This window comes from Pectinophora gossypiella, chromosome 14 (assembly GCF_024362695.1).
Source record: "Pectinophora gossypiella chromosome 14, ilPecGoss1.1, whole genome shotgun sequence".
NCBI classification, from domain to species: domain Eukaryota; kingdom Metazoa; phylum Arthropoda; class Insecta; order Lepidoptera; family Gelechiidae; genus Pectinophora; species Pectinophora gossypiella.
In genome coordinates, this window is record NC_065417.1 from 14,218,932 (window position 1) to 14,242,024 (window position 23,093).

At 40.0% G+C, this 23,093-nt stretch overlaps 1 protein-coding gene across 2 annotated transcripts in view; it reads right to left on the minus strand.

Moving 5' to 3' along the window:
• Position 1: 1 nt before the first annotated feature.
• The window catches only part of LOC126372723 (pre-mRNA-splicing factor ATP-dependent RNA helicase PRP16), a 128,145-nt gene continuing 105,053 nt past the window's right edge, over positions 2-23,093 (minus strand). For both annotated transcript variants that reach the window (XM_050018580.1, XM_050018581.1), the window contains 9 exons: positions 5,658-5,741; positions 5,193-5,343; positions 4,755-4,852; positions 4,111-4,338; positions 3,576-3,747; positions 2,949-3,090; positions 2,229-2,389; positions 1,441-1,681; positions 2-634 (listed from right to left, as the gene is read on the minus strand). In XM_050018580.1, coding sequence (XP_049874537.1) covers positions 448-634; positions 1,441-1,681; positions 2,229-2,389; positions 2,949-3,090; positions 3,576-3,747; positions 4,111-4,338; positions 4,755-4,852; positions 5,193-5,343; positions 5,658-5,741 — 1,464 coding nt within the window. In that variant the 3' untranslated portion in view covers positions 2-447. The remainder of the gene's footprint in view (positions 635-1,440; positions 1,682-2,228; positions 2,390-2,948; positions 3,091-3,575; positions 3,748-4,110; positions 4,339-4,754; positions 4,853-5,192; positions 5,344-5,657; positions 5,742-23,093) is intronic.

Sequence of the window (23,093 nt, forward strand, 5' to 3'; positions counted from 1 at the left end):
CCCCCCCCCCATTTCGGCGCCCGGTGCGGTGGCACACCTCTCACCACCCTAGGGCCGCCACTGAGCCCACCAGTATATCCCCAAGGTACATCCATCGCAAGATGAACTGATTTTTTTTTATTGACGTGATTTATTGTAGATTTGCCGCAGATGGCATTAACTACTTGGCCGGACAAATGGGGAGCGCTGAAGGCTCTCACCCGGTACAACGTTTAAGACAACAGCCTGAGGGTGCCCAGTTGGGCGCGAACCTCGGCTCAGGGCGTCGTCTGAGAGGAAAAATATTTGAAAGAATTAATCGACCCTAGTGGGTCGATAGCGATAAGCGCTGAATGAGGGAAATCGTCGACCACGCCGGCGGGGTCAGTATCGGGGTCCTGAAGTAACAAGATGAACTGAGTAACCACGCTATTTATTTAGCTTTAAATACCATTACTTTCCTTGCATCTACAGCCCTAGCCTGTGCGGCGTGCGTCTAGGAGTATTGAGCCCCGGCGTGGCTATCTCCTGTTTGACCGGCACATCTTGGTCCCTGATCTTCTTATCTTCTACCATCTTCTGTTCTGCGGCTTTCATCTCTTCTTCCATTCTTTGGAGGTGTACTGCTGCTTCCTTGCGTTTGTCGCGGTTTGATCTGGAAAAAGTGACAAATAGATATTGAGAAGAAGATAATATATTTCCTTGTATTGAGATGCTACGTGACTCCTTTAGGTTGTTGTCTTCAAAATACCACGCTTGGTAACAGGGGGAATTATTTCACGCTTTTTCGACCTATTCTATTCAAATAGGTTGTGGGGCGTTTAGCGCCTTTAAAATTGACATGTAGCAAAGCTGATGCCCACACGCCGTGTCGTCAGCTCCTAGTTGATTGACTTTGTGGACCGGATGGGAGTGAAATCAACGAATCCCATTTGTCCGGCCAAGGAGTGACTAACTATCAGGTTTAAATCTAGAATAGGCTGACTTTGACGGAAGATGGTTTGTCAGGATTGTAGTAAATGGAATTTCATTGTTTCTGCCTACATCATATCCCTAGCATTATCTAGTTTTTCACAGGGTTCACCGCTTACCCAACCTGAAGATTTGACAATTTTGGTTTTTTTGCAGAAGCGACTACCTGTCTTCCAATCCGCGAAGGGAAAACCAGTCCAATATACCACCCACGTACCACGTACCTCCGAAAATGTATTTCTCGGAAATGTGGGTTTACTCTAGATGTTTGCCATTACCGTTGAGCACGTGATAATCATTTATGATCCAAATATGATTTCGAAAACAAAGTCGACAATCATTGGTTAAGGTCTGTGCTAGATACGAAACTGCGACCTCAAAGTGAGAGGCAAGCGTTCTACCAACTGGGCTACCACGTCTCCACAAACCCCTCTGCATACTCCGACGGGAAATAGGCGTGATCTTATGTAAGTATGAGAGCGAACTCACTTGTTGGTCTCCTTGACGGAGAAGAACATAGGCCCGAGTTCCGCCAGCCAGCGGCCGTCGACGGCGGTGACACAATGCATGTACTCCTTGGTGGTCATCATGAGCTCGTGGTAGACCACGTAGTCCGGCGAGTTGCCCAGCCCGAACAAGGCTGACGTCGGGTGTAAGTGGCACGGCATGCCAGTGCGGCAGTTCACGTATTCGCCTATGCCTTTAAGGCGCGCTGCTTGTTGGAAGTAGGCTGTAAACAGAAATTATATAAGTGTTACTGCCTTATTATAAAACGAATACTAAATACAGGGTGTTAGTGACATCGTAACGAAAACGTTAAGCGATGATTCAGGCCATGATTCTGAGTTGATATCAACTGAAATTTTCCGTCGTAAAAGAATGGAACGGAAAATATAAAAAAAACACTATTCATGAATTTTCCGACGGAAAAATTTCACTTGATATTAAACTCAGAATCACGGTCTGAACTATCCCAGGTATAATACCAGGTTTAAAATATAGTGCGCGTCACGAAAGAAGTCCCGCGGCGGTGGTGTTTGTGCATTTTTTGTATGTGAATGTAGTATAGTGTGCCCTTCCGGGCATGTCATATAATCTACCAAGAGGGATTGTGATCCCTATAACAAGGCTCATCACATCCATCTTAGGACTTCTTAGTATTGAAATATGAGGCCTGTGATTTTAATATACGATATAACGCACCTCAAAGAAGAGTGGCGGCATTTGTCCAGAAATAGAGTATAAAAGAATAAGAAATAATTCTACTAGGTACTCACCTGAACAGATACACTTCCGCACAGTGTCCCAATCAGTGCCGCAAGACACTAACGGCAGGCGTTGTTGTTGTAAGATGTCCTTCAGTTGTTGGCGCACTTCGCGCACCTTGCGCATCGCCTTGCCATGCACGAAGTGCTCCGTGCACCACGAGCTTGAGTAGCTGCACGAGAGAAATATGTATGTAGTATGGTTTTGATATTGAGGTATGGAAGTTTGATGAGATTATTCTATTGTTAGTGCCTATTCTGGTGAACAGTACATTTTTTTACCTTTGATGGGTTTGCTCTTGGCCCCAGAAGGCATTGACGAGGCCTAAGGTGGAGCGAACTTGCTTAGAAGGTGCCTGTTCACTCTTGCCTTGAAAGCACTCGGGTTATATGGTACATTAACTTCTAGTCTATGTGGCACCAGTACCATTGAACCCACTTCTGTAAATGCGTGTTGGTCGGCCACTCAGAGCGACGGTCCGGCTTCGCGACTAATTGTAACAACAGTCGGTAACCTAATCATGCTTACATCAAAAGTGATTAAAGTCTAAACGCTGATAGCTGTTATAAGGACCAGAACAAAACAAACAAGAAGTCCTCGTCGGTTTCCCCGCGTGCGGTCGCTTTATCTCGCTCTAGCGAATGACGGCTCTGAGTGACAAAAAAGGACAGGACCATAGGAAAGAAAATATTTCCTGATTTGACTACTTAAAGATGATGATAAAGACTTACTTGTTAGACTTCCACTGATTGTACAAGTGAAGTAACGTGAGGTGGTCAGACTCGGGCACTTGGAACTTCTCTTTCACTGAATCTGCTTCCTCTTCGCGACCCTGAGGCCGGTAGAACACTGATGGTACTGACAGCATTGACACTGTAAACATGGAATTTAGTATTACATTATTCATGTTCTTCTATCGTGTTGTGCGATCAACCGAACTCATCAACCCTGGTGTCAGCCTGGTAGTGCCAGCTGATATGGTGGTGAGCTGCCAAATAGGTTATGAAATGACTATTATTAAGTAGTCTTAAGTAGAGTAGCCAAGACTGACTGCTGAACATTAAGCATGGATCATTTTACTTTCCATGTCCTAACAAAGCTAGGGATCACAAAGTGATTTTGGTGTACCATGATGAACAGTATGATAATATGCCTGAGTGGTACGTATAATGGGCCATCCATGAGTCTCAATGCGGAAAATAGAGTCCATTACCGCGATTGAGCTATGAAGGAGTATTGGATAGGTTTTTCTTTCGCGGGTTGGAAGCTCAGACAGGCAGTCGCTTCCGTGAAAAAGCGGAACCTGTCAAATCATCAGGTTAGGGAAGATAATTTTGGGGATTAAATGGTATGCTTACCAATGATCAACACCTCAGCGCTGCAGCCCATCTCTGCGGACACGATGAGCATATGGCATTGCGGTGGGTCGAGGGGGAACTCCGCCATCTGGCGGCCTAGTGCCGTCAGCGCGCCCGTGCCGTCCAGCGCGCCCAGGATCCATAGCTGGTACATCGAGTTCAGGATCGTGTCCTGGAAAGAAAGATCACGGAATTCCTCTTACTACGATCCAGCCACACCACTTTCGCTTCTCCTACTCCCAATCGAGAGAATCGGGCCTCTGGTTCGGACCTTGGTCTATCCTTTACACCAAAAATCATAGAATTCTCATCACGTTTCCTAAATTGACTTAATCTTAATCGAACTTGGGATCTCTGATTTGAAGAAATTTGAAGGTTGCGGAATATGATGTCTTCAAACGTATTTTGAAGCATCTTTTTTTGACGTGACTTATTGTAGATTTCATTAGGCATTAACTATTTGGCGCACCGATTAGGACTCTCAACCGGTACATTTTTGAAGCATCAACGAATACGAAGATGAATTATATCTTACCTGCGGAGGTGGATCCATAAAGTGGAAGGCGAGTAGATCTTCGACGCCGAGTGACTTGAGCAGCAGCACGGTGTTGGCCAGGTTGGTGCGTTGTATCTCGGGCACCGTGGACGCAAGCAGCTCGTGCTGGTACTGGCGCTGCGTGTATAGGCAGAACGCCTTGCCGGGGCCTGTGCGCCCCGCGCGACCGGCGCGTTGCCGGGCGTTAGCTTGGCTCACTGGATAGATCTGGAAGAGTAAGGTTCAATAATGAGCCAACTGCACTGTTGAAGGTTCTCCTAACAAATTTCACAACAATTATTGGGAGAGAAGGTTTACATTTAACTAAAAATATATTGCTTTTCTCAAGGGGATTCTGAGGTTGAAATAACCTATAAACTAACCTATACCTCATCGAGAAAGAGTCGAGTGAGAGTTGTTAATAAGCAGCCCAAGGCAGAAATAATAATAAATTGTTTAGTTGACAAAATTACTTGCTAAAACAACAACAAAGGATATTTGTTACAATTCTTCATTTAAAGGTTATAAGTAATATTTGTATTAAAATAACCTGTGGAAACTTTGAAATTATAATATTATGTAATACCAGATACATTAAAGGCAAATCTAAAATAAGTCACGTCAAAAAAGCAATATCAGCTTACCTGCAGAGCATCCATACCAATCCTGGGATTGTACACTTTCAGCTTGCAGTATCCTGAGTCTATGACGTACATAATTCCATCTACCGTCAGCGAGGTTTCTGTGAACAAGAAAAGCAAGCGATAAATACAACTTATTGATTTTGACCAACCTCATGAGCCCTGGGTTATTATTGAGCCGCCAAAGGCCCCTGACTTGGCTCATGTAACGGATGGCTCATGTCATGGATCAGTAAATAGTAACCGGGACCAATAATGTCCTAACTAAAATGTGGACCGGGTAATGTCCTAACCAAACTAGGGATTACAAAGTGATTTTTGTGATATGCCCCATCGGGATTCGTACCCGGGACCTCCGGATCGTGAGTCCAATGCTCAACCACTGGACCACGGGGGTCGTCGTAATAGTAATCTATGTTGAAATGACAATAGTCGGCCTACCTGCAATATTAGTAGCCACGATACACTTCCTCTGTCCGGGCGGCGCGCGCTGGAAGATCTTCGCTTGTAAGTCAGCTGGGAGTTGCGAGTAGATCGGTAGAACTGTGAGCGGGGGCGCGCTGTCGAGGTCACCTAGCCTCTCCGTTAGCACCTGCGAAGAAACTCATCGTTTTGTTAACAGTTTTTTGCACATCCAGAATTTATCATCATCACGCCTCCTACCATACATCTTTTCCAGACCATTTATACAGTGTCATCACATCCAGCATTACAGTTACAAAAATATTACAATTGTGACCACGTTTTAGGGTTCTGAAACTTAAAAAGTAAAACGATTTTTATGATATGTCCCCACCGGGATTCGAACCCGGGACCTTAGGATCGTGAGACCAACGCTCAACCACTGGTCCACGGAGGCCGTTCTTCTTCGCTTATGATGGCTTATTTAGTGAATGTCCTATATACCTCGCAAGTAACTTCAATATCTTCCTGTCCTGGCATGAAGATCAAAATGTCGCCGTCATCAGGTTGCAGGTGGATCTGAAGAGCCTGAAAAAGAGAACACAACATAAGCTCACGACTATATCCCAATTAGGGTAGTCAGAGGAACATCCATCGCAAGATGAACTAAGTACGGTCACGCGAGCATTAATATGCATACACTTTGGTACCATGTCACATTAACTTTTTTGACAAATTGAACTGTAAGTCTCACTAAATGTCAAATATGTTAGTGCGACAGAGTCCTAAAGTGGGTATATTATATTGCTCATGACTGTACCCCCGCCTTAACGAGCTTTTTGTTAGACCAACGTGGTGGTGAGCCGTGTCGCCGTCTATAATGGTCGAGCCAACTGTTAGTGAAAACTACACTTAAGATAAATTATAACTCATTGGTGCAAGTTCGGTCCCGGGGTCAAACCGGTGCTCTCCGTTTGAAAAGCAACCCGTTGAACCACAGGGGCAATGAAAAACAGAAGATAAGGTCCTTTAAATATGGCATCTCACTGGGTCTAAGATAAATTACAAAATGTTAATCTAGAAATTTAACCCAGTATAAGATATTCAAAAATTAATTCAAAATTGAAAAATATTTTTTCTAAATTGCCTTACATAGGGCTTTTTGAACGTCAAAATTTAAATTACATATCGTCACTGGAAAGGAAAAATTACGTATAAGCGCCAAAAGGCCATTCTGAGAAAAATCCATTTAAATTATTTTTCGTCTTCTTATCATAACTTTTTATCCATTTATCTAATTTAGATGATGTCGCACACAGATGTTATTGTGCTCTGCCTGGTGTGTATAAAATGGTAAAGAATACAGCGACATTGATTTGACCACGCAGTTTTATTAAATAATTAGGCACACACAATTTACGTTATTACACTGTTCGTTGATCGTAGAAGAAGAAGGAAAAAGTATTCATTTTCAATGTGTAGCAATACATAATTATAACATGGACTGCTATTTTAGGATATTTTGGCGTTTACGTAATTTTACCTTTCCAGTGACGATTTTATGTAACTACTGTAAAACTACTACCACATCGAAATCTGTAACGCTGAGGGAAAGACGTGGCCAGAAAACCTCCCAGCACAGCTAGTTCTACTGTTTCATGTCTTGCTTTCTTTTTTTTTTAATCTCATTGTTCTTTTGACTTATTTTCGAATTTTAATTACAAATTGAATCAGAACATTGACTGCATTTATTGATGACGTCACTAGAACATTATTTCCATACAAATTAAAGGTAAAACAAAAGGATTTGAAATTTCTTAAAAAGTACTTAAGTAGTAAATTGACTACGGTGAAAAATAGCCTATACAGCTTGTTGTTTTTGAGAAGCTGCATTAGCTTTAAGGCGTGCTTCGGAGGGTAAGTTAATCAGTCGGTTCCGGCTAATATTCGCATGCCATTGGTAGGTGAACCCTGACACTAGGGTTGAGTCTTCTTCTATCGTGTGGGTTGTGAGGTGAATTACCAGCCTCATCAACCCTGGTGTCAGGGTTATTAATCAGCCGCCAAAGGCCTCCGACATGGCTCATGTAACGACTACTTACTTACATCAGTAAGTAGTAACCGGGATCAACGGCTTAACGTGCCTTCCGAAGCACGGATCATCTTACTTTTTGTACAATCAGGTGATCAGCCTGTAATGTCCTAACCAAACTAGGGATCACAAAGTGATTTTTGTGATATGTCCCCACCGGGATTCGAACCTGGGACCTCCGGATCCTGAGCCCAACGCTCAACCACTGGACCACGAAGGCCGTTACTAGGGTTGATGAGACCGGTCATTGATCTTACACTCACACGAACAAGTACATTAAAAAAGTCCTAAACAAAAATTCTAAGTAATGCACTTGCGCACGAGCATAATGTAACAAGCAAGTCATTGACCCGTGGTTATCTGTTCCAATAATAGCCACTGTTACTTCACAAACAAGGTCGTTGCAACTAGGACTAACGTTCTGTATCTACTTGTGGACCGGTTGTTAGTCTAGCCAAAATGTTACGGACATAATATTAAATCGAATGCGCACGAGTTCGGAAAGTGTCCTGAGTGTGCTGGTCGGCAGGTGGGATGCGCTTATATTTGCGCGTTGGATGCGGTTGCACTCAGGTGGTAGTGGCAGCTGAATTTTCTAATTGTATTATAAATGTTGTATGTTTACTAACAATAGAATAAGGTTGTAATTACTAACACCTATGGATTGTAATGTCTGAAAATAAATCTTTATTATTATTGTTTGTTAACTGTTTATTGCTTTAAAATACAAAGGAAATTTACATATAATTTATCGTTAGATAATGCATAGGCGAGCTTATCCCTAATTGGGATTTCTTCCAGCTAACCTTGGACAGCCTGAAATAAAACTCAGTGGGCCGGTGTTAACACGCAATAAATGAGTTGATAACTATGAGTTGGTTGGTTGGTACTCCACCTCACAACCCACACTATAGAAGAAGAGAAGAACTATTGAGTTACAAGTAAACTAAATGAATCTGGGAGCACGGCAGTGCCGCCGCCAAGACGAGTACTTATTACTAATATCACTAAACACGTACATAGACTAATTATCATTAAGTACATACATAAGTGTATTACAAAATATATAAATATATAAAACAGATATATTAATATTGTTGTTCTAGATTCATTATTGTCTTTTTTCCCGTCTATCGTAGACGGGAAAAAAGACAATAATGAGAATACATAATTAGCGAATGAACAGGTACAGTCATGAGCAATATAATGTACCCACTTTAGGACTCTGTCGCACTAACACATTTGACATTTAGTGAGACTTACAGTTCAATTAGTCAAAAAAGTTAATGTGACATGGTACCAAAGTGTATACATATCAATGTTCGTGACCGTACTGTGCAACCAATAATACACTATTGCAATGTAAAATGTGTGTTTAGTTCTCGTATTACTTAAATAATATGTTATAAAGCGATCATATTTTCATGAATACGTATGTTTACTAGGTAGTACTTAATACTAGTAATAGGTTTGTTTTGCGATGTAACGTGTAAGTATAGATCGTTCGTTTTAAGTGCATATTGACGTCATAGTATTCGAGGACGAACTAAGTTAATCATGTTATTGGTTAGTTCCAACTATACCTATCTAGGGTGGACTATAGATTAATTGGAATTCAAATTCAAAAATATCTTTATTCTGTAGGTAACATAGTTACACTTTGAATCGTCATTTTTTACATAACGAACGTCTCATCTGCCTAAAACTACTACAGCTTCTCACAACCTGTATAGCCGGGGAATAGAAGCTGCAAGAAAAACCTTGGCACAGGGCCCTAGACGTTCTTTAAAAAAAATAAAATAAAAAATAAACATAAAATATTGGTATACAATTGAGTAATTTAGCTGCCTAATATCAGTTCTCAGACAGTTAATGTAGTTAGTGCATTCATATCTCTAAATAATCATTAACTTTATAATAACTTTTTTTTTGTAAAGTATTTGTTTAACTACTGTCTTAAAACAGTTGAAAGGCAAATTCTGAATATGAATAACTTAGAATGTCACATCCCGAAAGATAAAGGGGCGAAATTGGTGTAAATCCTGTCTTAGACACGACAACAACAACGGGACGGGTGATTGCTGCTGTTACCTTTAAAATGAATGAGTGAATGGAAGAATAACTCGCGCGCATCAAATATTATGTTATGTTTGTTGTTTTTCTTGCAGCTTCTTTTCCCCGGCTATGGTTGTGAGAATCTGCAGTAATTTTAGGCGGATTAGACGTTCGTTATGTAAAAATTGACGATTCAAAGTATAACTATGTTACCTATTGAATAAAGATATTTTTGAATATGAATTTATTTTGCTACGGAAACATAAAAAATAAATACCTATCATAATAAATACCTATCAAATAATCTAACATTTGATGTTAGCTTCCCTCTGACGTCAAGTTTGGTGAATAATATTCTAGATAAAGTTCCATCCTTGGAACGACCTTGGACTAAATGGAACAATATCGAACAACTGGGTTACAATACTCAAATATTTATAACAATATTGAAATTTGGGAACTTTCCTAAATTATATTACGACAAAACGACAACATTCAGTTGAAAAATCTGACTGGGACGGAATTTGAACTCGCAGCTCTTGTCAACTCGGAACGGGCGTGTTAAAGACACCTCCACCAATCCGCACTGGAGCAGCGTAGTGGAGTATGCTCCATACCCCCTCCGGTTGATTGAGGGGAGGCCTGTGCTCAGTTCCACAACTGGAAATGCCTAAAGTAATATTAGTATTCAATATTCTAGACAGCTGGCGCCGGCATCGGCTTAATGACAATACATATATCGAAAAGAATTTCGCGTGGACAGGAGGGATTTCGTGGTGTAATGGTTAACACGCTCGTCCCGGATTGACAAGAGCTGCTTAACCTCTCATCTGCTGAGATAAGAGGCACAATAGTTTATTATTATTATATTTAGTATATTATTAGTATATTATTGTACCTCAAATATTAATGAAGTATGTCAATTTGGGAAGACACTGGCTCCTGAAATACAGTTAAACTAGTTTAGGAGCCAGGGCCTTATTTATAATTGTTACTTGTTTGTTGTACTAAATAAACTTTCTTTCTTTCTTTCTTTCAGTTTTGTGTCTGGCCCTGATCAGTGTTTCCCCCATTCGAAGGGTTAAGTCCCGTCCGTGTCGGATTATATTTCGATTTAAATTTTCTCTTTGTGCGTAACCCTAAACCGGGTAAGTGCTATAAAAACAAAAATCATTTAAATAAAGTACTTTGTGTTGTATTTTAAAGGCTTTTTTAGATGTATGTATGCCTATTGTTATGTATCCGACGTCAACCTCCTCTCAAATACGTCTTAATGTGCAATAATCTAAGGACAACAAAGATCCAGACACCAAATAGGGTACAGACCTGTCCTTCATACAACCTTGGGGCATCAACGGTACAACTTCTAGAGTCCCAATACCAGATGAATGTTTTCTGTACACACATCTGACTAAAGATCAGATACTAGAGATTTTTAAACAGTAATTGTGTTGATATTATGTGCGTAACTGAACATTGGCTAAAAAAACATGAGTTCGTTTGCTTCAATAATCACCAGGTTGCCAGCTCGTACAGCAGGGAGACGGCTATCCGTGGCGGTTCATTAATATTAGTACGTAATTGTTTAAAATATAAGGAACGAACGGATATTGTAAGTCTCTCAGTTGAGCGAACTGTTGAGCTAGCCTGTATTGAACTCAGCCGGCTTATTGTATTGAGCGTATACAGACCCCCTGCTTCATCTTATGATCTATTTGAGAAAGTTATTGATGAAGCTTTATGCAAATTATGTATTAAAAGCAAACATGTTATCGTCTGCGGTGATTTCAATATTGATATTCTGGAAAATTGCTCATTAAGTACTACATTCAAATCTTTATTTCTGTGTTATAATCTTGTAAATTTTTTTTCAGAACCAACCCGAATCACGTCACAGTCCGCGAAATGTATCGATAATATTTTTAGTAACTTAGAACCTTGTGATAAATTAATAATTAATAAATTAAAGTCAGATCACTGTGGTCAACAAATATCTTTCAACTTATTTATTGACCGCTCACTGAAAAAGGATGTTACATGCAATCCCATATCAAGTAGTCGTTTAGAACAATTCAAAGATAATATGTCAAACAAATTACCAGAACTTCCTTACTGTGATGACCCAAATTTGTTATATAACTCCCTATTTAATCTAACAAAATCGGAAGTTAGTAAAGTATTTAAGGCAAAAACAATTAAGAAAGCAGACACACCAATTTTTAGTGACTGGGCGACGGTAGGAATTTATAAGAGTAGAAACAGGTTGTATGAACTTTATGAAGAAAGAACATACAATCATAGCGTAGCTTTTCACGACTATGTAAAACGGTATTCAAAAGTTTTCAAACGTGTTTGCGTTACCGCGAAGGCAATGTTTGTTAGCAGTAAAATTAAAGGTAGCTCAGATATTATTAAAATGACTTGGAAAGTTATAAATAGCGAAAATGGGAAAGTCAAAGCACGCGATCTCGATTATCAATTACAAATTGACGGTAAACTACTCACAAATGATAAGCAAGTTGCTGAAGCTTTTGAAAAATTCTTTACTGACATTCCATTTTCGACTACCAAGGACTTGAAGTCATCTCCTGCACTCGCTCAATCACTTGTAAAGGAGCACATAGATACGTCCAAAGTAGATAAACTAACATTTACACACGTGAGTCCTAGGGACGTCTTAAGAGCTTTTAAATCTTTAGAAATGAAAAAGACTGCAGATCTTCATGGTCTCTCTGTTAAAGTCATTAACTCCGTGATTGATTGCATAGCTCCCTATCTATCATGTATATTTAATAAATGTGTAGACAATGGTGTGTTTCCAGATTTAATGAAGCACAGTAAAGTCATTCCATTGTTTAAAGCTGGTAGTACTTCTGACCCTACTAATTTTAGACCAATATCTATACTACCCACGCTTAGTAAAATATTTGAAAAAATTTTATTACTGCAATTACTTCAACATTTCAATTTAAACAATTTAATGTCTAATAAACAATTTGGTTTTACAAAGGGTCGCTCAACAACCGATGCTGGTGTTGAGTTAATAAATCATGTTTTTCAGGCTTGGGAGGAGTCCAAAGATGCTATTGGTGTCTTTTGTGACCTTTCCAAAGCCTTCGATTGCGTTTGTCATGATATATTGATCGCGAAACTTCGTCACTATGGAATAACAGATAATGCCATCGCTCTTTTGGAGTCGTACCTTAGTGGCCGCGTTCAGAGGGTTGATGTGCATGGCTCCAGATCGTGTGGATCTAACGTCACTATAGGCGTCCCGCAGGGCTCAATTCTAGGTCCATTTCTATTCCTAGTTTACATAAACGACCTACCTAGTCTTGTAAAACATGAAGTGGTGCTGTTTGCAGATGATACCTCCTTACTTTTTAAAGTAAAGAGACGACAAGATTCCTTTGACGATGTAAACAACGCCATTTCAGAGGTAGTGGATTGGTTTACTGTAAACAACCTGCTACTTAATGAAAATAAAACAAAATATGTTTATTTTACGTTATCGAATGTTAGTAGGCCGCTCGATTCTATTATTGTAAAAAATAAGGAATTGGACCTCACGGATACTGCTGTATTTTTGGGAATTACTTTGGACGCTAAGTTGCAATGGAGTCCTCATATTGATAAGTTGTCCAAAAGGCTCAGCTCAGCAGCATTCGCGGTCAAAAAAATTCGTTTAATAACCGATGTAGAAACCGCGCGATTAGTTTATTTTGCCTACTTCCACAGTCTAATGTCGTACGGCATCTTGCTGTGGGGTCATGCTGCAGATGTGAACAGCATTTTTGTTCTGCAAAAGCGGGCCATTCGGGCGATTTACAAATTGGGACCCAAGATGTCACTTAGAAATAAATTTAAAGAAATTAATATTTTAACTATGGCATCACAATATATCTTTGAAAACTTAATATATGTAAAAAAACATATAGGATTATTTGCAAAAAATAGCGATCGGCACATTGTTAATACCCGGAATAAAAATAAACTTGCTTTACAAGTCAGTCGATTACATAAGATTACTAAATCTTTTAAGGGGCAATGTATACGTTTTTACAATAAGATTCCCATTGACATTCAGAATTTGCCTTTCAACTGCTTTAAGAAAGTAGTTAAACAAAAACTTTACAAAAAAGGTTATTATAAAGTTAGTGATTATTTAGAAGATATGAATGCATGGGATTAACTGTCTGAGAACTGATATTAGGCAGCTAAATTACTCAATTGTATATCAATATTTTATGTTTATTTTTATTTTATTTTTTAAAAGAACGTCTAGGGCCCTGTGCCGAGGTTTTTCTTGCAGCTTCTTTTCCCCGGCTATACAGGTTGTGAGAAGCTGCAGTAGTTTTAGGCGGATGAGACGTTCGTTATGTAAAAATTGACGATTCAAAGTGTAACTATGTTACCTACTGAATAAAGATATTTTTGAATTTGAATTTGAATTTGAATACAAGAAGCCGCTTGACAACGTTCGACCAATCACGACCGCTTCTGTGAACTTCTAACGTGTTTAGGATCTTGAGTTAGCCAATCAAAGCGTAGCATTCCGCTACCCTAAACCCTTACCTCAGCTATAGTTCACAGAATGAATTAAGTATGTGAGAAAAAACATAATTAACGGCTCTACCACAAAACAATTTTTAGAATAATTTAAACATTGTTAATGATAATGAATTATTTTAAAATTGGGTTCACTTTTGCTTACCTGTCATTTTCAAACAGTGTCAAAATGCTAAACACAGTTCTGTGGTAAACCCGTTAGAGTCTATTGGTTGTATCGCCGATGCCTTGAGGTAAGCTTGACGGATAGCGCTTAAGCTGGTTTAAAGCCACATCAGCTTGGCTTTGAAACACTGGATTAACTCAATAGTTTATTATTTAAGAAGGTTAACTGGATTTGAAGTTCAAATTGGATTAGCCGACCACATTTTATTGCTTAAGGTCGTGGTGCAAGTGTACCAAGTTGAAAATTAAATAGTTGTAATAAGTTAGCTAGTAGTAAATAAGAAATAATTTATGCGCTTAGGGTAGGTAGGTTAGGTACAGAGTTACAATATGGTAAGTATAAGCCAGTGTTACAGGTTCAATGGTCCCGATTCCTGCAGAAACCTCCTAATTTTATTTTAAGTTATACCTATCATTTTCTTACATAAACAGCCTATATACGTCCCACTGCTGGGCACAGGCCTCCCCTCAATCAACTGGAGGGGGTATGGAGCATACTCCACCAGGCTGCTCCAATGCGGGTTGGTGGAGGTGTTTTTACGGCTAATAGCCGGGACTAACGGCTTAACGTGCCCTCCGAAGCACGGAATCATCTTACTTTTTCGGACAATCAGGTGATTCAAGCCTGAAAAGTCCTTACCAAATAAAGGAAAGTCTCACAAAGTGATTTCGACAATGTCCCCATCGGGAATCGAACCCGGACCTCCAGATCGTGAGCCTAACGCTCTAACCACTAGACTACGGAGGCTGTTATCCGCCGACAATTTTAAAATAAATGAGTGGCCCGGGCGAATAAAATAGGCATCTCACTCATATACAACCCGTTTGACGTTTGCTGTCAACTTAATACTGTCGAATTATTGGGCAATACAAAATTTTGGGAGTGTTTTTTTTTCTGCATCAGATTGACATGTGTTCCATAAATTGTTTGTACGCCTGTCGATTACCCGTCTCTTTCCTTTTCGGCGCGTAAGAAAATTGACAGGTATACCTTAAAATAAACTTAAATGGCGTGTACTGGCATCAGCACCTCTATCCTGCTATTTATTATTAATATATAAAAAAATAACTAATATTATAAAAACAATTTCGCCCTACATCCCAACGGGGGATAAAAGAATTAGAAGAAGATAAAAACAATTAGTAATTAGACATTCGCGTAATTTTCATGACATTTTTAGTTGGTATCCGTTCTTTTGAGTATCTTATTGTATATTTTTATGCACATGTTATGACAATTTTCCGAATATAAAATAAGTTATTGGTTTATTTAAACAGTAAATTAACAGTACAAAAGACGAATCAAAGATCGAAAAGAATCTCTTTGTTTAGAGATAAGTTTACCAATACTGTCTGTTTTTTGTACGTTACATCTCTCTGTTTTATTGTGTAACATAAACATAAATAAATAGCCTATATACGTCCCACTGCTGGGCACAGGCCTCCCCTCAATCAACCGGAGGAGGTTTTATTATGTACAAATAAATAAATAAACAAATAAATAAAAGACAATGTAACAAAGATACGATTGTGGTCGCTAACATGTAGAGTAAATACAAACCTTTCGCGAAATATATTGGCGGCATGCGAAAATTTAATATTCAGTCCCTTGACTCTCAAACGGAGGCATTATGGGTGCATTCAACTTTGGATAAATGATTTTCACGTCTTTATTGTCTTTACTAAATCTTCGAATACACGTCTTGTACAGGATCTGTAATTCAAACGATTTATTCGACGAATTTATTATCTTTTTTTTGACGTGACTTATTGTGGATTTGCCGCAGATGGCATTAACTACTTGGCCGGACAAATGGGGAGCGCTGAAGGCTCTCATCCGGTACAACGTTTAAGACAACAGGCCTGAGAGTGTCCAGTTGGGCGCGAACCTCGGCTCAGGGCGTCGTCTGAGAGGAAAACTATTTGAAAGAATTAATCGACCCTAGTGGGTCGATAGCGATAAGCGCTGAGGGAAATCGTCGACCACGCCGGCGGGGTCGGTATCGGGGTCCTAAACGAATTTATTATCAAAAGTAGACGTAAGTATTGAATTTTAGTATAAGGTTACGACTATATACCAATGAGTAACTTTCCAAGCTACGTTCCTTAAAAACAATATAAATGGCGCTGTAAAGATTTTCCTTCGTTTAACCGTTTTTTTATTTTATTTTAAACTTATACAAACTTATAGACTAAAAACAATAAATCACATCATTAAACCCCAAAGGGGTTTGTCCTGATGAACATTCCGCTTTAAAATTACTACAGTTTGCTTAAACTAAAATTATAACATGTATTTACTTAACTAATGGAATTTTAATTTCATGGATAACAGAAATACGGAAAAATCCCTCATTGAGGCAGTCAGAGGTCCCATATCATAGATATACAGTATTTTTAGACTATACAGGGTGTTAGTGACATCGTAACGAAAACTTTGAGGGGTGGTTCAGGTCATGATTCTGAGTTGATATCAAGTAGAAATTTCCGTCGCAAAAGTATGGATTGGAAAATAATTAAAAAGAAAAGAAAAATTTTCATGAATTTTTTGACACAAAATTCCACTTGATATCAACTCAGAATCATGGTCTGAACCATCCCCTTCAGTATTCGTTACGGTGTCACTAACACCCATACCTACTTATATGGCTACCGTATGTACTTGTACGGGGTGTAAGTGTCATCGTAACGAATACTGAGAGGGATGATTCATCTGATTATTCTGAGTTGATATCGAGTGGAATTTTTCATCGCAACAGTACAGAATTGAAAATAATTTGAAAATTTTTTAAAAAAATCATGAATTTTGCGACGAAAAATTCCACTTGATTTTAACTCAGAATCATGGTCTGAATCAACCCCCTCATTATTCGTTACGATGTCACTAACACCCAGTATAGATTATTTATAGACAATTTATTTGTAATAATGGAAGAGCGGGGCCTCCAAACACAGGCTACGTCGCTTAAATGGAGACCCCAAACCACCAGTAGTTAAGGCTTTATTGTAAAAGAAAGAAAATAAACAATTTTTTTATTTATTATTTTTATCCGATGACTAACTGAAATCAATATTACTCGTCTCTCTTTATTTAAGAGCTGCGCTCTTGTCGGTGAATTACTCCACAGATAGGGCGTGTAGAACGGTGGTTGGTTGTCCCAATCACCTTCCAATTTCTCAATCGGTGATGTTCTAGCTAGAGCCCTACCAGAATCCATTTTCTCGGCCTCCAATCAGTACTGATACCACTGCTGCCCGGCATCAGGGGTGCGCTTTTGGCTTTTTCGCTTTTTTTATCAATATTACTTCGTAATCCATAAAGATAACAAGAGGAATCAAGAGAACGGCCTTGGTCTTCGTATCAAGAGTGGCTGCAAGTTGTCTATTGATTATTTGTAATTCTGTCCATCCCGTTAGGGATTAAGGGCGTGTGTATACGTATGCATGTAGTCAATAAACTATCGTGTAAACAGCAGCACCACGCCTTGCGGGCACTGAACCTGTGACCCCGATGACATTAGCCCGGTTATTAGCTGAAACTGATCCTTTACAGACATTATTGAGCTTGATATAAGTGGGCATTGATCGTAACTTCACGACTATATCCCAATTGGAGTACTCAGAGGTACATCCATTACTAGTTGTATTTTATACAGGAATAAACCGTGAAAACATAACATAATAGCATTACGCCTATGTCCCTGTAGGGGTAGTCAGGGACACCACCACCACTGAATTTGACTCGGTGAACCATGATATCGACGAATAGAACTTTCGGAAATCAATTATATCGATAAAAGTATTTCCGATATACCGTTCTGAGTTCGACTTTGTGTGTTCGAGCCCGGTCTGTGGAAATAGGCTCGCCCTCTATTACATGGGACTTAAACATACCTGGCGAGGAGTACGCACTCCTTATACAGGGTATTAGTGACATCGTAACGAAAACTTTGAGTGTTGGTATCGACTCAGAATCATGGTCTGAACCATCCCGCTCAGTATTCGTTACGGTGTCATTTGTTAATGACACTATAATATAATAATAATATCTACTTGTATGAATACCTGTATGTACTTGTACGGGGTGTTAGTTTTCCATACTGTCCCGCTAAAATTCGTGATAAATTGCTATAAAATGTGGAGCAACGTGGAGTGTATCCCGTCTGAAGCATGAGTTACGAAAAAGAAAAGAAGATACATACATACATAAACTCACGCCCGTAATCCCAAATGGGGTGGGCAGAGCCACAAGTAATCAAAGACAACTTGCAGCCACTGTTGATACGAAGTCCTAAGATGGATATGATGAACCTTATGGTGATAAGGGATCAGCCTATCGCCCATAACATTAGTCCATCATGTTAGAGAACGCAATCCCTCTGTCGGTTTTTACGACATGCCCGGGAAGACAAGCAGCTGAACAGAAAGAAAAGAAGCCAGTTGGAAAAAGGCAGTTTTGATTAAAACAAAGATTTTTCTTTCCCATCTTTATGGAATAACAACACTATGATTTTGCAGTTAAACGCTGCGCAAAGGGTTATAGTATAAAATATAACCAAAACAATAGATTTGTTTACTCAAATAGTATGGAGAACTGTCAAAAATTCCCTTATTCACAGTAGTCTTACTAGTCGAACTACTGGGAATTTCCTTCCCAATAGACTTACTGAATAGGAAGACTTCGCTTTTCCCATTAGTTTTACTTTGTCAAAATATTTACAACAGTAGCGACACCTGATGGGAGAAATAGGCAGTTTCTATCCTCATTGTTCGGGCTTGAGTACTTTAATTGCCTAGTAAATAGGCCTAACCTAAAGTAACATTATACCCTATTGTTTACACTGTTACAAGGGAGTATTTTTCGATCCATTATTGCCATGAATAGGCACTACCCTCATTAGGCTGAAAGGTCGTTAGGGCAATTTGTCAAGACGTTTGTTTTTGTTAAACATAGAGTTTCTTGCTTGGAGTTTTCTAGATATTACATAACATATATAAACAGCCTATATACGTCCCACTGCTGGGCACAGGCCTCCCTCAATCAACCGGAGGGGGTATGGAGCATACTCCACCACGCTGCTCCAATGCGAGTTGGTGGAGGTGTTTTTACGGCTAATAGCAGGGACCAATGGCTTAACGTGCCCTCCGAAGCACGGAATCATCTTAATTTTTCGGAAAATCAGGTAATTCAAGCCTGAAAAGTCCTTACCAATCTCTTACCAGTCCCCATCGGGAATCGAACCCGGACCTCCAGATCGTGAGCCTAACGCTCTAACCACACCGTATTTATTTCCTTACAAGATTTTCCCACAGATGAAACCCACGCAGATATAAATTAGACTGCTTCACGCAGTTTTTCCTTCAAAAGGGGTTATTAGGTTATATATTATGTTGTGGGTGGATAGACGTATGAACATCTAATGACGTCTTTCAGGAAATGTACTCGAAAGGGGGCTATTTATAACTCGATGTTTGAGTATAACTTAAAGGTCACGCCTCTTCCCCTTGGGGGTAGGCAGAGACCACGGAATTTCACTATTACAATACTGACACACCTTTTCGCTTCTTCCTTCCAAGGTTTAAAATACTCTTGACCTGGCCTGTCTTTAAAACATCTTGGATCTGGGGGGGTTAAAATGGCCACGTCTAAGCAATTCATCTAAGAAAGCAATATTGCTATTTGACATTTGTTTGCATTGCGCACTTACTTTTATATGCGCAAATGTCAAATTGCAATATTGGCTATTTTAACCCCCCTGAACGCGGTATGTAGGGTTGGCCCTACCACTTACACTCGTATCTTTTTCGTAAGTCTACTTTCATTCATTCTCTTTGCATGTCCAAACTCCCAGAGCATTCCTTTCTCAATGTTGTGTATACGACAAAGCAACAACTAAATTTAAAGGATGTATTAGGTAGAAGTGTTCAAACTCCAGCATCATCATCGTCATCAGCCCATTAACATCCCCACTGCTGGGGCACGGGCCTTCCCTATGGATGGATAGGGAGATCGGGCCTTAAACTGCTAATGCAGCCGGGACCAACGGCTTAACGTGCCTTCCGAAGCCTGGAGGAGCTCGAGATAAAAACTTTTTTTTGTGGTCACCCATCCTATGACCGGCCTTTGCGAAAGTTGCTTAACAACAATCGCAGACCGAGCGCGTTTACCGCTGCGCCACCGAGGTCCTCAATTTAAAGGATGTATTAGGTAGAAGTGTTCAAACTCCAGCATACTCATACATTTTATAGAACAGTCAAGATAAACGAGTAAAAAAATAAGTTTAATAACTAAAACTCGACTACGGAAAAACGGCGCTCTAAAAAGTATCTATTTCCCTCTAATACCAAATGACAAAGGTGCGCCTCGTTTGCTTGGTTGGGCTGAACTCGTCAATTCAGTGTACATGAATCTAGCGGGCAAGCACCGAGCATCGACCCCAGATGGACCTGGCATCGATCAGCCAAATACCTAGGCGTTAAACTTGACATATGCTGGGTGTACAATGTACATATCGATTATTACTTAGGACAGATTGGCATCCGACACCTCACCTCACCCTCCGATGTCTCTAGTCACCCCTCATTTGTTAAATTCTCGTAAATGGTTTAGAAGTTAAAACGGAACAGACGTACATACACACGTACATATAGCGTTCAAACACAGTCACAGCGGTCTGCTTGGTAACTTGATTGTTTCAAACATTGTCTTCACCCATGAAAAGCCACTTACGTTGTAATGACTCTAAACCACTGAATTCGACACACACACACACACACACACACGCACGCACGCACGCACGCACGCACGCACGCACGCACGCACACACACACACACACACACACACACACACACAGAGAGAGAGAGAGAGAGAGAGAGAGAGAGAGAGACACACACACACACATACACACACGCACACACACACAGTGTATTCATGAGTTATGTCTGATTGTTGAAATTTATTTCTGTGCAATAAAATATATTTGATTTGAATTCGATTTTATGACTTTGAATTCATGATTGGATCATAGATAGCTGATATCACGTGGATCCAGGATTCGAGCCTTGAAGAATTCGGGGTCCTGAAGTGTTTGTTGTCGCGAGTCGATTGGCCGCCTCTATGGCTAGAGTAATCAGGTCGTCAGGGTCGGATATTACGTCCTTATAGCCGCTGATACTTTTTAGTATCGTCCGTAAGTGGGATGGGTGGCAACACGCCGTAATACCACTGTACATAACATAACATAAACAGCCTATATACGTCCCACTGCTGGGCACAGGCCTCCTCTCAATCAACCGGAGAGGGTATGGAGCATACTCCACCACGCTGCTCCACTGCGGGTTGGTGGAGGTGTTTTTACGGCTAATAGCCGGGACCAACGGCTTAACGTGCCCTCCGAAGCACGGAATCAACTTACTTTTTCGGACAATCAGGTGATTCAAGCCTGAAAAGTCCTTACCAAACAAAGGACAGTCTCACAAAGTGATTTCGACAATGTCCCCATCGGGAATCGAACCCGGACCTCCAGATCGTGAGCCTAACGCTCTTACCACTAGACCACGGAGGCTGTTAATACCACTGTAATTAATATGATATGTCTACATCGCCGCTTCTTTGAGACTGAAAAGTTTGAAAGGAAGAATGTTTGAACTGTGGAGTGGTAGTCAGAAGGGCAACCCGCCAGTAATTAAGTAGTAAAGTTTGTGGATGCCCACCGCAGAGTTTGACATCGTTACCAACTGTTCTTTACTAATGGCGCATACAAACTTAACCTAATTTTAGTTTGACAGTTCTTTAGTGCCGTCCTTTACTAAAAATAAGCGCAAGAATGCGCTATATATAGTTATTGTCCTGTGAAATTAAGTTTTCGGTTGCCCGAATAGGAACCAGGGGAGTTAAACAGGCCACATTGAAGCAATTAATCTAAAAAGCAATATTGCAATTTGACATTTGCGCATATAAAAGTAAGTGCGCAATGCAAACAAAATGTCAAATAGCAATATTGCTTTTTTTAGATGAATTGCTTCGATGTGGCGTTTTTAACCTCCCAGTAACTTATATTTAATTTTTAATAACTCATAAAAAAATATATTACCGCACCAATCTATCAATTAGGTTCTTATACAGTATTTTGTAAGAACGTAGAAACTAGCCTCTTAAAGTAAAATACAAATACGTTTGACTTTTTTGCTTTAAGCCGTTTGCTGGGAAGTAGGTAAATATTTCCTTTGCGTGTTAATTTTGTTAATTAAGTATTTTGTGATCATGATTAAGTGTTTTATCCTTACATACGAGTATTGTAGCTTCCTTAAAGCAAACATAACCGTTCATGATTTTTGTTTTATAGCAATTATCTGGCTTAGGGAAACTCACAAAGAAAGAAAACGAAACGTAAGAATTTCGGATGGACAGGAGGACGCGGTGGTGGTAATGGCTCACCCCGGATACTCCCTACACATGGTACAGCGGTGATTCTCCACCCCGCACCAATTTTTGTAGAGGGCCGACCTCACCCGCTCCGAGTCTTTAGCCTTAAGTAACCGTAAGCCGCTAAGGAGTGAGAGAGAGCGCATGGATTGTCTCGCTCACACTTACACATAAGCTGCACAGAGAAAGAATGAGATTTTGATATGTAACCGTAAGCCGCTAAGGAGTGAGAGAGAGCGCATGGACTGTCTCGCTCACACTTACACATAAGCTGCACAGAGAAAGAATGAGATTTTGATATGTAACCGTAAGCCGCTAAGGAGTGAGAGAGAGCGCATGGACTGTCTCGCTCACACTTACACATAAGCTGCACAGAGAAAGAATGAGATTTTGATATGTAACCGTAAGCCGCTAAGGAGTGAGAGAGAGCGCATGGACTGTCTCGCTCACACTTACACATAAGCTGCACAGAGAAAGAATGAGATTTTGATATGTAACCGTAAGCCGCTAAGGAGTGAGAGAGAGCGCATGGATTGTCTCGCTCACACTTACACATAAGCTGCACAGAGAAAGAATGAGATTTTGATATGTAACCGTAAGCCGCTAAGGAGAGAGAAAGCGCATGGGTTGTCT